Raw genomic sequence first — 16,322 nt, 5'->3', positions numbered from 1 at the left:
TATGAGTCTCATCCACAGGTTGTTCCTCTGGTTCTAGGACCTCTTCTTTATGCTTGGTACTGGGCCCAGTACCACATACTGGAAACAGAGCAGCTCTCCCTTCCCATCTACATGAGGGCACTGAGTAGGCACAGTGAGGGGAAGATCTGGAAGCTGGGGGAAAACACCTTCGGTTCCAGAAAAGCCATTTATATGGGGCTAGACCCCAGAGACCTGGCCACATTCCCATTGTGGGGTCATGATAGTAGGAGGGACAGAAGATTTACAGGGGGACCAGCAGGTCCTGCTTCAGGCTTGTGAGATGTAAGATCCCACCTCCAAATCCGACGATGAAGATTCCCCTTCCTTTGACCATGGAGGGGCTGATCCAGTCAGTGCCAGGTATTAAATTAATGGAGATATCCTAATCTCCAAGAACTGGAAGGGACCTTGAAAGGTCATCGAGTCCAGCCCCTGCTTTCACTAGCAGGACCAAGTACTGATTTTGCCCCAGATCCCTAAGTGGCCCCCTCAAGGATTGAACTCACAACCCTGGGTTTAGCAGGCCAATGCTCAAACCACTGAGCTATCCCTCCTTGGAGGCAAGCACCTGGTGATGGGCGGAACATCACCATCATCGCTGACTTCCCCACAGTACTGACGCCAGACTGCTTGGGAAGCAGACAACTGTGGTATCATAGGATGTACTGCTGGAGCTGGTGCCAGACAGGGCAATAGTACTAAGGGATCAGGCTCCTTCTCTGATAGACACTGGCACTGAGAGGCAGGGAAAATTCTTGCTGCTGCAAACTCCTCTGAGGTAGTTGTCACTAAGATCATATCTTGTTGCAGTCCCAATTAAGTTGATGGTTCCACTCCTGGCACTAGGCTGGATGGTGCCCATTTTGGTGCCAGAGCCAACTGAAGCACTGACTTGGAGGAGGAGGGCTTAGATTTCAGATGCACTCGATTCAACTCCTTCTCTCCCCTCTTACTAGACTTGGAGGGTGGAGATCTTCCTGTGGCCAGAACCTATGTAGATATCTTACATTGCTTCCCGGCGAGGGAGACTGGTGCCAGGACTTGGATAACGCTCGAGGCATGCTTCTCATTGCAGCTTCATCACGCAACACCGAGTCAAACCAGGATGGCTCTGATGGTGACCTGTGTGCTGCCTCCATTGGCAGGAATTTCAGCCTAGCTTCCCTATCTTTCTTTGTTTTAGGCTTGAATTCCCAGCAAATCTGGCATTGGTCCTTTACGTGTGCTTCATCCAGGCACTTCGGACAACTACTGTGTGGGTCACTTACCGACATAGGCCTTGAGCAAGAAGCACCCAGCTTGACGTCTCAGTGCCGGCAACAGAACCCCACAACAGAGGAAAAACAACAAATTCAAAAAACTTTTTTAAAAAACACAATTAAAACTTAAAACTGTAATAGTGATACTAACTACTAGACTAAGTATATCACATACAAAGCTGAGCGAAAACTGTTCTGGTAATGAACAGGGATTTCAACAACCAACACGAGCAATAAGAAGGAACTGAGAGGAGTTAGGGGCGGCTCTATCCTTTATACCTGAATGCAGTGGCGAGCGGCACCAGAGGGTGCTTGAGCCACCCAATGGGTACCAGACTGGGAAAAAGTTTCCAACAGCTATGCACTGGGCACACAGACACCAAGAGTGGAATGTACACATGCAATCACACAAAGAACAACTAAACTGATTAATAAAAAGCAAAGATTTGATGTCAAATATTTTTCTGCATGTTCACCTCTTGTTTATTTGTACACTATCTTAATTTATCCCTTCTTCATGTTTAGACTTGAACTGCAGCAAGGAGTGAATCAATCCTGCCAGAACACATTCAACTGCTTCAAGTGAGAATAACTTCCTGGAAGTTTTGTTTACTTCTTTGTATTTTTGAACTAAGCACAATTTTCTGTTATCCAAACAATTTCTATACTTAATATCACAGAAGAGAAAATCTGTATGAACAATAAATATGATACGCTGGCAAGAACTGGACAAAAAAGAGAGAGGATTTTTCCCTAAGCAAGTTCAAAAACAACAACAAAAATGCTGTATTTCCCCAGATCCACTGCCGAACCTCTACACTTGGATAGTTCCCAAAGTATTAATTGTGTGAACTCAAACAGAGCATGCTCTTTTAAACTGCTGCCATTTATAGACCCACAAGGCAATAACTGCTGAATTGGGGTGGTGATGGGAGAAAGTTACAACTTCTTGCTGTTTTTTCTGAAGCATGTTTTCCTTGAATAGGTTTAGGGATATTGCAGAAACCTGAAAATACATAAAGTACACAAATATATCTAGGCATACAGTTCCGTGCCGTTTTAAGAATATATATTTCATAACATATGCTGAATTACCGCTTTCAATTTGAAGGCCAGAAGAGGGGGTTTGGGAATGATTTCTTTCAGGATGTGGTCCCCATCAAGTATGAGTTGTAATTGTTTAATGGTACCCCATACGGGTTCCGACCACACATCACTAGTTGTCACCTATCATTAAACAATTACAACCCATACTCGATGGGGAGCGCATCTTGACAGAAATCTTTCCTGAACGCCCTCTTCTGGACTTCAAACCACCCCCCAACCTTTCCAAGCTCATCATCAGTGGCATGCTCCTAACATATCAGGGCACACCAACTCAAAGTGGCACCAGGCCCTGCCAGAACAACAGATGCAAAACCTGTACACATACCTCCACTCCTATGATGATCAGCACCCCCCCACAATTCATCTTTCAAGATCCAGGGATCCTTCATATGCCTTTCACAACATGTGGTGTACCTTATTCAGTGCACTAAATGCCCCAACAACAACTATGTGGGTGAAACCAGACAATCACTCCACACACACAGAAAACTGATAAAAGACAAAAACAGAATATCACCTGTAGGTGAACCCTTTTCACAAAGCAATCTATCTAGATCTGACCTCTCAGTCCTCATCATCAAAGAAAACCTGCACAAAACCTTCAAAAGATGAGCCTGGGAGCTAAAATTAATGACTTTGATAAACACTAAAAATCACAGACTGAAACACTGGATTTATGGCTCACCACAACACTTTATAAATACACTAATCACCCCCAGCTTTGGGATTTTTTTTCCTCCAGTCCCCACTTCCCTCCCCCATGACTGAAGAGGTGTTAATGGGCCGCTTCATCTTGAATAGTCCCTTGAAATATGTGTTAATTACTTATGCTAAACAAGCTGTTCCACTTTGTATTTGATAAAAAAACAGGAGTACTTGTGGCACCTTAAAGACTAACAAATTTATTTTAGCATGAGCTTTCGTGAGCTAAAGCTCACTTCTTCGGATGCATAGAATGGAACACACAGACAGGAGATATTTATACATACAGAGAACATGAAAAGGTGGAAGTATGCATACCAACAGGCAGAGTCTAATCAATTGAGATGAGCTATCGTTAGCAGGAGGAAAAAAAACTTTTTGAAGTGATAATTAAGATGGCCCATAGAAGGTGTGAGGAGAACTTAACATAGGGAAATAGATTCAATTGGTGTAATGACCCAACCATTCCCAGTCTTTGTTTAGACCACAGTTAATAGTATCTAGTTTGCATATTAATTCAAGTTCAGCAGTTTCTCTTTGAAGTCTGTTTTTGAAGTTTTTTTGTTGCAAAATTGCCACCTTCAAGTCTGTCACTGAGTGGTTAGAGAGGTTGAAGTGTTCTCCCACTGGTTTTTGAATGTTATGATTCCTGATGTCAGATTTGTGTCCATTTATTCTTTTGCGTAGAGACTGTCCGGTTTGGCCAATGTACTTGAATTAATATGCAAACTAGATACTATTAACTGTGGTCTAAACAAAGACTGGGAATGGTTGGGTCTATTTCCCTATGTTAAGTTCTCCTCACACCTTCTATGGGCCATCTTAATTATCACTTCAAAAAGTTTTTTTTCCTCCTGCTAACGATAGCTCATCTCAATTGATTAGACTCTGCCTGTTGGTATGCATACTTCCACCTTTTCATGTTCTCTGTATGTATAAATATCTCCTGTCTGTGTGTTCCATTCTATGCATCCGAAGAAGTGAGCTTTAGCTCACGAAAGCTCATGCTAAAATAAATTTGTTAGTCTTTAAGGTGCCACAAGTACTCCTGTTTTTTTTGCGGATACAGACTAACACGGCTGCTACTCTGAAACCTTTGTATTTGATGACATTCTGAGTAAATTTCCCAGACAGAAGAGCTCTGTGTAAGCTGGAAAGCCTGTCTCTGTTACCAGCAGAAATTGGTCCAATAAAAGATATTACCTCACCCACCTTGCCTCTCTAATATCCTGGAACAAACATGGATACAACAACATGGCACACAGATTTTAATTATAGAATTCAACGAACACAGTAGTATTCTAAACCAATAATTACACTGGAACAGCATCCCTCCATTGTGGTGTTCCTTGGACACAGCAGCATCTTAGCTGGGGGGGTTTGCTTTTGGAATTACCTGTGTATAGACCTGCTGTTTTGATATCTTTGTTCAAGGTAAACAGCACTTGTGCACATATTATGGGTACAAGTAGACTAGGGAAATATTTTGGAGCCTCTGTGTCACTTATTTCCCTTCCAAAAAAGCTAAGTTATACTAAAGCCTTATAAAATGCTACAGCTCAGCAAAAAGGCAACAATATTTAGCAAACTAGAAGCCAGGTCTTGGTTTTAAAATATTGCCATTACATTGTGGTGTGGTGAGAGGAGTAGGAAGGTGAAGGGTCAGTGAGGAGCCATGCTTCTGTAGGAACCTGAGGCATTCTTACTAAGCCAGAAATCCTCTATGGGCAGGAGCTCCACTTCCCTTTATACAAGTACAGCCAATACTCCCTTCCACTCTTGGGCAGACATGCTGTTTTTTCTGGAAGGAAGCAGCCCCTCTCCCCAAACCCCTTTTAGTAAAAATAGTACACCTCCAACAGCTTCAGCCAGGCACAGTGCCTAGGGTGACCAGACGTCCCGATTTTATCGGGACTGTCCCGATATTTACTTGTTTGTCGGTCTGGATGTGAATTGTCCCGATATTTTGCCCTCCAGAGCACAGGCGGAGGGGGCTCGCACCCTCCCGCCCTGACTCCACCCTGGCCCCACCCTGACTCTGCCCCTCTCTCCCCCAGTGGATCCCTCCCCAAATCCCCACCTGGCCCTGCCTCTTCCCCAAGCACACCGCATTCCTCCTCCTCACCCCTCCCTCCCAGGCTTGCGCTAATCAGCTGTATGGCAGCGCAAGCGCTGGAGGGAGCGGGGAGAAGCAGGATGCAGCAGCCATCTCAGGGATGGTGGAGGCAGAGCAAAGCTGAGATGGTGCGGGGGGGGGCGGGGCGGAGCTGCCGGTGGGTGCTCAGCCCCCACCAATTTTTCCTATGCTCCGGTGGCTTTTTTTCCCCGCTTTTGTTTTTGTTTTTCCTTCCGCCGCCAGCTCTTGGTTTTTTTGTTTTGTTGTTGCTCTGCCGGCACCCCCCTTCCCCACCCGCGCATCTCTCATCTGGTCACCCTAACAGTGCCTCAACGTCTCACTGGTATTTTACCCAGAGCCTGGGAAGGGCCTGGGTGAAGGCTACTTGGATGCTCTCTGTCTACTGTATGCATCTCTGCTGAGCCAGACACAATCTAGCCCTAGATGTTTGCAAATCTTTATCATTCATCCAGTGTGGTGGGTCACGGCAAGTGAATGGTCCTTTAATTTTTTGTGACCAAAATTTAAATTGTGACTTAGCTCATTAGCAGTGCAAATATGTTTGATGGTTCATACTCTGCACATCAATAAACCCATCCCACATTTCTGCCTGAGCAGCCATGTTGCTCAGTTGGAATGGCACAGGGCTGATTTAGCATAAGTACTGCCAGTCAGGTTTTGTGTGGTTTAGGACATCTGTGCAGGGAAGGCTGGTCCAGCCCCTGGTCACATAAAGCTTGAATCATGCCACTGCTCTTAGTCATTTTCATCAACACTATATTCACAGCAATGTAAACCAAATGTATTTCACTAAGCACACACTGTAATGGTACACTGTAAAGATGTTATTTCAATTTTTATACTGTACAAAGCCCCAGAGAAAATATATTTTAGAGACACAAAAAAGAAAGGTGGCTAAAGATTGAAGAATAATGCACAGAAGGAGCTATTTATTGCGAATCTGAAAATTAAACAAGACAGATAAGATCTCAAGGTTATACAATACTAAGATTATTTTAGAGGTATTTAATTACTATGCTACTGATCCAGAAATTTGAACTGTATGGGCAGATATTTAATAGATCCACCCACATGCATCAGATTGCAGGATTATAACCAATGCTATTGTAAAAATGGGATTTTGGAATACCAGATTACCCTTGACCTGGGAATCCTGGTGTTCAATACTGGGTTTTTTATGCTGTGATTTTAGGCCATACTTGACTAGCTGATTAAGTTAATTTTGGCAAAATAAGCTGTAAAATTGCCTGAGTTGTTGGGACAGAGAGGGCTCTTTAAAGACAATACAGGAGGCAGTGAATTTGACTTGACATATTTGTTGACTGAACATTCCTAGAAATTTGGTTATGCTTTCTTTGGAATAAAGGATCTTATGGGGATTTCTTATAGAACCATAGTGCCATTTCTGTAGCATTAACATAGGGGAATTATTTTACACAAGTTTATTTTCCTTAACATTTTTCCTTGCAGCTATTAACAAAAAAAAAAAAAAAAAAGGAAGTGACCTAGTCTGAATTGCCTCTCCTTTATTACAATGGGTGTTAAAGCTTAAAGAATCTGTCTATTTTTAAAAGCAGTCTCTTGAAAGTACTTCTGTAAAATATGGAAAATTTATCTGTAACCCATTTGGTAATTTCCTCTTTTTTGGGGGGAGGAAGCGCTACTTTGATATGGCATTTTCATTATTTGTTCAAATAAATAGTGCTCAGGAGGTTATTTTTCTCCTTCATTATAGTTTCTGGCCTTTTATCCTGTAGCTATCAAAGAAATGCTGCCCCCCCCCCCACAAATATTTTAGGACTAACATTTGGCTATTCTGTTTTGACAACCATAGAATACACCATAATAAATCTCCATTGTTCTAATTGTTTGACACAAAAACATAAACACATGCTAAGGTTTAACCTGTGGTTAGGAACAAGTATTACACAACGTAACACAGCCAACACATTTAGAATGGGGAAAACTAACCTCATGCTCTTTTAAAAAGCGGAATGTAAGAAGTTGGGAAGAGTACTGTGAATACAGTGATCACTCTCCAAAAGCTGCCTTGTAAAAATAAATAAGGTTACTTCAGTATGTGCACTATTCCCTTATAGTCCTCTTTTCTTACAACAACATATATTTCCAACAGTGCAAATACTGAAGTTATCTATGCTTTTAAGGGTGCCATCTGCATACCTCTTCCATTGCAGTACTACTATACTTTTCCTATCAGCTCCCTCTGCTGACAGTAACATGCATAGAAAATTATTGAACCAGGTATCCTCAACAAGCCTGTCAACCTACCGCATAAGTCTATATCTTACCCTGTTCCTGTGTAGGTGGCACTTGCAAGGAGGGTGAAACAGGCTGTTTTGTGCCCTCCCTGCAAAGTAAGGACAGGCCAGAATTGTCAGAAGTGATTACCATTCAAGCACCAAGAATGCAGGTGTATACCCTGCAGTCAGAAACTCAGTAACCCAAAGCAAAATTTGTGCTGCTCTGGTTTAACGCAACCATAAGGTCATTCTAGTTTATAAAACTGAGTAACTTCAGATTCCTTTCAGCTCCAATAGAAGAAAACATAGGAGGATACATGGAAACAGCCAGAGAAAGTGAGACTATAGGAAAGAGCAGAAGAAGAAAGAATAAGAATGATGACCATCTGATGCCAGGTTTGTGTTTACTGTCTGGTTACAGTCATCTGGGAAAGTGAAAGGATAAGGAAAAGCTGACCTGAATTTCCCTGACTATGGGGTTCCAACTTCTAACCAGACTGCCTTTCGCTGCACTCTGCAGGCAACATCTTGGCAGTGTCTGTTAAACACAGCGTCCGTGGTGCTCAAGAGAATTGATGTCTATGCACATCTGTGCTGTCCACAGAAAGTCCATCCAGAAAACTAAAACAACAAAATGCTTTTTACCAACACTATGGGCCTGCCGCAAAGCCCATTAACTTCAAAAGCATTTGGATCATGTCCTAAGAGAATAGGAGCCAGAGAAATATGGTTTTCAAGGAGATACAATCTTGTGGATTGTGCCCTGAAACTTTGTCTCCTGTTCTTAACTTGCAACAAAGAATCCTGTGGCACCTTATAGACTAACAGACGTTCTGCAGCATGAGCTTTCGTGGGTGAATACCCACTTCTTCAGATGCAAGATTCTTCTTAACTTGTTTAAGTCCTGATGCATTAGGATAGATTTTTCATTTTGCTCAGATTCACTCTGCTCTGTTTATTAAACTATTCTTCAGTGCCATGTCTTCTTTTGCACTCTGTCACTATCTATAGAAGAGAGGATGTTTCTGTTATATACTGCCACATAAATTGTACGCTTTCCTTAATTTAAGGAAAATTCAGGTAGCCCTCCCTCATGTGAAGCCATTTCTCTTTTCTCATCTATTTAGCTGTATTTCCAAACCACACCTCCACACCCATTAGGTCAGATATGATGGTGTTGCACAGAAGTATAACAGTGGTGGAAGGTCTCCACATCAGAATATTTGTGTGAGAGGGGAAATGTGAGATCATAGAAAACTTCTGAACTTGGCTTAACTGTATAGAAGAAAAAATATGTTTCAATTCAAATTGCTCACCAAGATAGATTAGTAAATCAGGGAAAGCTTGACAATAAAGAGATCTGTAAGGTTATATAAGATGTAGTTAAACTCCTCAGTGTGTACCAGGTGGTTAATGCCTTCAAAACTCTTTGAAGATGAAAAGAGCTGCAGAATGTAAGTGCTAAGTATTGTAAGGAGAACTATTTGATAATTATATTGTTTTATCCACAGTTCTCTATATTTGGCAGAATCCACCTCTTCCTATCATATTATTGAAAATCTTAAATTTTCATTAAAAATTAAGTATCAGAGGGGTAGCCGTGTTAATCTGGATCTGTAAAAAGCGACAAAGAAAGTGGGTATTCACCCACGAAAGCTTATGCTCCAATACTTCTGTTAGTCTATAAGGTGCCACAGGACTCATTGTTGCTTATTAAAAATGAAGATTCTAGCTCTTGTGATTGTGATGTTAGACTTAGCCTTCCTACAGTACTAGAGCCTGTCAAACCTTAATGTATTATGATATGGTCTTTAACCACATATTATTTGGACAAGAATGTGGTGAAGAGTTCCAAGAGAAAAGATGTTTTCTTCTATTCAAGTTACTGGACTGAGAACCAGGACAGTTGGGTTCTATTTCTAGCTTTTACAGAAATAATCATGTGGAACTTCTCAGTTACCCACTCTGTCACAGAGCTCTTACATGATGTTCGATAAGACTGTATTATAATACAGTGGTTCTCAACTAGTTGTACATGTACCCCTGAGGGCACTCAGAGGTCTTCCAGGTGGTACATCAACTCCTCTAGATAGCTGCCTAGTTTTACATCAGGCTACCTAAAAAGCACTAGCAAAGTCAGTACAAACTCAAATTTCATACAATGACTTGTTTATACTGCTCTATATACTAGACACTGTAAGTACAATATTTATATTCCAATTGATTTATTTTATAATTATATGGTAAAAATGAGAAAGTATGCAATTTGTCAGTAATAGTATATTGTGCCACTTTTTTGTATTTTTATGTCTAATGTTGTAAGCAAATAGTTTTTAAGTGAGGTGAAACTTGGGGTACACAAGACAAATTGGACTCCTGAAATGGGTACAGTAGTCTGGAAAGGTTAAGAGCCACTGTTATAGTGCATGTGCACACAGGGGCAGAATTAATGTGGCAACCTTATCTCCGGCATTTCCTTATTTTGAGTTCTTTACTCTGCAATTTTAAAGTTCTTTTAATGTCATGTTCTGTATGTAATTATTTAGGTTTCCAATGCATTCCTCCAGCATTGCACTAACTTTCAGAGATGAAATGCTTAAAGCAAGTGTTTGTTAGTAGGACAACTCAGGAATGGCAAAGAAAAATAAAACATTCACAGACATTTCTCATCATTTTAGTCAAACACATGCCTGTGGGGTGGCAGCACATAAGTATCCTGGAAGAGAGAGCCATGTGTATTCCAGCCTCATGAAAGGCATATTTGAATATGACAGTCTTTCCAAAGAAAGGCTCTGCAAATCACTGACATCCAAAGGGTTTATTGGCTGCCTTCCCTACAGCTGCAAAATTGTATTTCATCTTTGGACCATTGAAAGGAAATCCCATTGCATGAGGCCAGGGATCAGTACATTTCACCTCCTGGAGAGGAGACTCGAACTGGGATTCCACAGCAGCAGTAAGAATTAAAAGTTTTATACTGTGAATCTATCACAGGCTACCCCACTACGAGAAAATGAATTTGTCTGGAGCCTCTCTCAAGTAATACAAAACGGACTCTACTGTACTCTATACAGTAGAAGTGGCTCTGGAGCTCCACTTAAGTGTGCTGTGTGCAACTGAGACTGAACAACATATAAAAAAGTTTACATTTGTACTCCATGGAGTGATTTTACAAGACAAGGTGGACCACCCTAATAATGAGACAGAACTCCCCCAAACCTCTCTTACTTTAGAAGTGCTTAAAATCTAATCATCATACTGCTCATTTATGGAAATGTACACAGTTCTAGTCAAACAGGAATGCTCTAACAAAGACATCTTTGAGTATTCCTAGATAAACAACCCAGGAACCAATGTACAGTATGTCCAACCCAATAAAAATAATCATCTGAAATGATATTTGCCAGGGTCAGAAACTGTATGTTTATAACATTTGCAAAGGGAGAGCCCTTTCAAAGTCAATTAAACAACATGAACCTGGCATTTCCTCCTGCAGCTTTAGTTCAAATGAAAAGTGGAACTGTTTTTTGCTTTATTACATTAGCAGAGCAAGAATGTGTCCAGAGATCACCTCCTGTGATTGCAGCATGAAAAGTGAAGCTCTAAGTTTTGCCAGAACTTTACTGTTAAACGTACTCATGGTTATCATCCCATCAAAGTGAGCAGAAAGTTAAATAATACTATCCACATAATGTGGGCATTGGAAAATCTCCATCCTCAGAAAGCAGACAGCACATATGTAAGTACTGTATAATCTTGGCATACTAATACCTTATGTCTGCGGATAGTAATTACTTTTTATTATTGTAAGGACACAAAAGTTCTAGTGTAAACTTACCCAGAAGGGGCGGATTTTGTGTGTGCGTGCACACGTGTGTGTGTGTGTGCAGGAACTAAGGGCTTAAAAATCTATTTGAACTGAGCTGTATTTTTATCTCAGTAATGAGAGAACACAATCTGTGTGTTGCTTCACTATTATCACAACACTCTTCAATTCCAGTGGGCTTGGGGAATCCAAAAAGCAAGACATTTTCAGAGGGAACATCTAGACAGAAAACTGCTGATATGTTTTTATCTTGGATGCAAGTTGCATCTTCCTCTCCTCCCAGCACCCCTTTATTCCCCCACCTAAGGTATGTCATACTCTAGGGTGTCCTCAAGGACACTGCTTTGTGGCATAACATGGCTCTAAGCAACTAAATAATAAAAAAAAAATTACAGCTTCCCCTGTAAACTTTGCTGACTGCAGCAGTCTGCAGATATAAAATGCATCTACAAAGCACAGACAGGACTTATATAGGCATTTCTACAAAGTGGATGGCAGTACATGCAGCAATGTGCTACGAAATACTTCATAATCTAGATTTAGAAATATGGTTTTAATTTTACACTACATCTGTTGTTCTTGCAGCAATAAAATACTCACAAAATGCCAATGTTACACAGATCAAATTAACCAGGAAAAGGGGAGGGTCTCTTCCAATTCTGCAAAACTACTTCCAAAATCCAGCAGAGGGATATATAGATATATATAAACAAATATTCACGACATGGGTTTTTTTCATGTGGAGTGCAGAGTTTTGAAATGTAGTCTCTTAATAAATCCCATTTTTCTCTTGAAAGAATACATACAGACTTCCAGAGGTGAATTGCAATACTAATAAGGATGGATATAACTGAAAAGCATAGAACTTTTGTTCCAAAACAGGACTGAAATCCCCTGCCAACAACTTGGGGTGCACTCAACCCCATTTCCTTGAAGATTTTACTGCCATAAACATACACAATATTGTCTAAACCATCATAAAAGCACTAGAATTAGTTCTCTTTGTTGCATGGCAATTCTTACTGGATTCACAAGCTACAATGGATATGTTTAGGTCTTTGCTTCAGTTAAGTTTAAGAGTTTTAAACAACTATCTCTTGTACCTGAATTTTGCCCTGCAGGCTGCCTTTCTCTTATATTTCTCTTTCAGATAGTCTTTAATCCTTCCTTACATACCGAAAGCAAATTTGTATTGCAAAAACACAGACATTTTCCAAAAAACACAAAGTTGTCATAGCTACTTGCCTCTTGGCAATTTCTGAGCATTTCCCAGGTTTAGTGCAATATGTCCACAGAAAAGTAGAAAGACCAGTCTTGATATCATGGTTACAAACCCAAACTCGCACAGTGAATGATGCTGATGGGTATCACAGAACAAGGTACTGCAGCTGTACTTAAGTGAACTGTTCTCTCAGTGGCAGAGGCAGCAAACTTTGACAGCAGCTTAGTTTACAGTGGGAGGAGAGAGAATGACATCATACCCTCCCACTGGAAAAGTAAGGAAAATTAGCTTTAAAATGATATTATCAGACTCCCGATTGCAATAGACTTCTGGTTTTTGTTATAGGGTCTTTCAGTCTCTCAGGCTTACAAAGGATCAACCTGTGATCATTTACACTTCATGCAAAGGAATCACACAGATGTCAAACTTCCATTAAAACTGCCCTGGAAAACCAGACAGGGAGACGTACTATTACACTGCTTTGTCCAAAGGTGAACTGCAAATGTAAAATTAATTTTTTACATTACCCAGAATATTATTTTACCTTATTGATCTCAACATTTTTCTGACCCTAAGATCTTGTCCAACTTAGCATGATTTGGGGCCAGATTCTGCTGTCATTTGTAATCAGAATAAATATGGACTTAAATTGACCAGAATTTGACACACAGTATTTATAAAGTAAAGGATCTCTGTCTGTAAGACTAAATGCCACTGTCCATTTGTTTATTTTACTTTGTCCACTTTTAAAACATTTTACATTTTTGCCTTTAATACAAATTGTGAGAGTTACTAGCAAGCTGCAAAGCTGAAGCTAAGAGGAAGCTAAATTCCTGGCCGGGGGTGGGGGGAGGAGATCAGACAGTGGGTAGGTAAAGGCCAAATTCTGCTATCATTTATGCCAGTGTAAATCATAAGCAACTCCATGGAAATCAGTGGATTTATTCCAGGTTTAAACAGGTGTAACTAAGAGCTGAATTTGTCCCTAATAATTAATAAATTGGAGGGGGGAGTGGCAGAGGTGAGGGATGAGGGGGAATTTCAAAGGGGGATTTCAAAAATGAGGAAGCTCATGAAAAATGCCCTAAGGTCAAATGAAAGGAAATTAAAATTATTAAACCCTCCCTAGAGTCTACTTAAGCATCCCATAAATGATTTCCTGATCTAGACGTTTACTTTAAAGCCTGGTCAGGCCCTTTTTGTTTGAATCCTGACATGAGGAAATCTTTCCTCAGTCCCATCATGCTACAATTCAGATAAAGTAGTAAACTGGAAGTTAATATTACAGATGGATCCAAACATCCTCATCCCCTGCACTTTGGGAAAATTCAGATCCTGAAAGTTTGAGCATCTCGCATAAGAAGTATGAAAATTAAAAAAAGATTCTTGCAGCAGATGAAACTTGGATGACACACAGAGGTGATACAGGTAGGCCTCAGAGACTGGGACAGGGCATTTCTCAATGCACTGACATCATCTGTTGGTAAAATGATCGACAAAGGAGTGGCACTGATATCACCCTTCGATGTAGCTGCTCATCTGATTTCTGGAATAAAGTATGTAAATGTTGTTTTAAGGGGTTAAAAATGAAAGGGGGAAAATGGTATTGTGTATAGTGGAGAAATGCTGACATTCCAATCCAGATTTTTAGTTGTAGTGATGTACAATAAAGGGAGAAAACAGAGCTGGATGCTCAGCAATATCTTTCCTTTTACTTTAAAAAAAAATCTAAATATATATGTGGGAAAATCCTCTGTGAAACGCATTCTAATTTAAACTATTCCAAATAAGGCACCAAAGGCCTGTCAGATGATGGGTTAGTATCTTAAGGGAAGCTACAGAAGATATTACTAAAATTAGGTTATGCAATGTGCTCTCTCTATAATGCTGCAGAAGCAGGAGTAGACAGCATCAACTTGCCTTGCAGACAGTCTGCCTTCCCTTTCACAATCACATGACACCCTTCTGGCCAACTATAGCGATTTATTATAAGGAAAATCAATATTAGAAAACTATGTACTTTAGTTATCTAATGCAACAGTGTTTTCCCCTCTCTCATAAGAAATAATTGTACTCTTAATTTTCATTTAATCTTCTGCTCCTCACATGCTTCTCTGCTGCCCATTTCCCTTCCCCTATTCCTCAATACCTGCACGTCTCTGTCACTCAGTTTCCTTCTCTGCTGTACTTGCTGCTCAGCTATCTGGACTTCTTCTTGGCCATACATCCAGGCTACCCAGTTCCTTCTCCCTTTGATCATTCCTGCAGCTAGCCACTCTGGTTATTCTAGGACTCCAAGGCTGGCTCCTGTTTCATTTCCTCCTTGTCTTCTGTAGCAGGTGCTCATAATACAGGCAGTTACAGTTTGGTAAGTAGGTGCAAGTTAAAAGGTGGAGCACAAGAAGGTAAAAAGAACCTACTTAGGGTTCTCTCTGGATGTACTTCAGTTCCTCAGATATGGTCCTTTGTGTCTGTGCTGTCCATACTCTGTATGATATTGTGCCTTCCTTTCCCAGAAGAACTGCTTTTCCTGGAAACATTTCTGTCACCAGAAAAAACTCTGCCTTTCCCTTTCACACAAATCCTTACACTAGTTACTGGCCATTGCTTACAGCAGTGATGAGAAGTTAAACATGCAACTCTGTGTTCTGCAACAACATGTATCCTATATGGTTATGTACTAAATCAGAATCAGCATATGGTTCAATTCACAGAAATTTGACAGAACAAGGAGTAATGGTCTCAAGTTGCAGTGGGGGAGGTTGGATATTAGGAAAAAATTTTTCACTAGGAGGGTGGTGAAGCACTGGAATGGGTTACCTAGGGAGGTGGTGGAATCTCCTTCCTTAGAGGTTTTTACGATCAGGCTTGATTTAGTTGGGGATTAGGTCCTGCTTTGAGCAGGGGGTTGGACTAGATGACCTCCTGAGGTCCCTTCCAACCCTGATATTCTATGATTCTATGAAACAGAAGAACTGGACTTTTCAACCATTCATGTGGAACATTATCCAAACCAAAGTGCCTTAGATTTTCCCTCATTTCCACAAACTTCATGTTATCCACCTGTAAACTCTTACTACTGTATCAGAAGCAAGAAGTTAACCTTGGAAGCTTTAGATAATAATAGTTTTGCACTCTGATGCCATTAAACGAATGTCTAGAAAGTGCATTACAAAGGCAGGATAAGTATTTCAGATGAGGAAAGTCAGATACAGGTCAAAGTCATGCAATGAGTCAATTGAAGATCTCCTGACTCCTTCATCTGTCCTAACCCCTAGACCATGTTGCCTGAACAATAGTTAAGTACTTAAAAGTTCACCTGCTTACCTCAGTAGTGTCTAGTTTGGGTGCAGAACAAAGTATCTCTACTATAGACTCACTTTCTCTCTCATTCTGACATTTTTCAAACCAGTAGGTGCTGTGAAAATGGAGGTGCTGAAGAGGAATTAAACTTTTTCAAATATAAACAAATATAAACAAAGATTCTTGTTAAGATTTGGGCTAAAGTTCAAGATAGTTCTCATATTATCTAAACTAATTCATCCATCATCCCTCAATATTCCAGCAAACCAAATTCTAGGAGCTGACTCAGCTCTTTGTTGTTCTGAGTTAGATAAAGGGGATAGTTCTATATGTTCCATACTGTTTGAGACAGGAAGGGGGATTGTAAATGGATGCATAAAAACTGAGATCCAGTCTTCTGTGTGTGAATGTTGACAATCTCTTGACACTTTCTAAGAGTAGGGGCTTTCTTTCCATTTCTTTGCCTCAATTTTTCTTCCCCTCA

At 40.5% G+C, this 16,322-nt stretch overlaps 1 protein-coding gene across 32 annotated transcripts in view; it reads right to left on the bottom strand.

Annotated features, from left to right (window-relative positions):
- The window catches only part of LOC120403210 (ABI family member 3 binding protein), a 315,866-nt gene extending 303,155 nt beyond the window's left edge, over positions 1 to 12,711 (bottom strand). For all 32 annotated transcript variants that reach the window (XM_039534071.1, XM_039534129.1, XM_039534193.1 and 29 more), the window contains exon 1: positions 12,559 to 12,711. In XM_039534071.1, coding sequence (XP_039390005.1) covers positions 12,559 to 12,637 — 79 coding nt within the window. In that variant the 5' untranslated portion in view covers positions 12,638 to 12,711. The remainder of the gene's footprint in view (positions 1 to 12,558) is intronic.
- Between the last annotated feature and the right edge of the window lie 3,611 nt (positions 12,712 to 16,322).

The sequence above is a fragment of the Mauremys reevesii genome, linkage group 1 (assembly GCF_016161935.1).
Source record: "Mauremys reevesii isolate NIE-2019 linkage group 1, ASM1616193v1, whole genome shotgun sequence".
Classification (NCBI taxonomy): Eukaryota; Metazoa; Chordata; order Testudines; family Geoemydidae; genus Mauremys; species Mauremys reevesii.
This window is presented reverse-complemented; position numbering and strand designations above follow the sequence as displayed.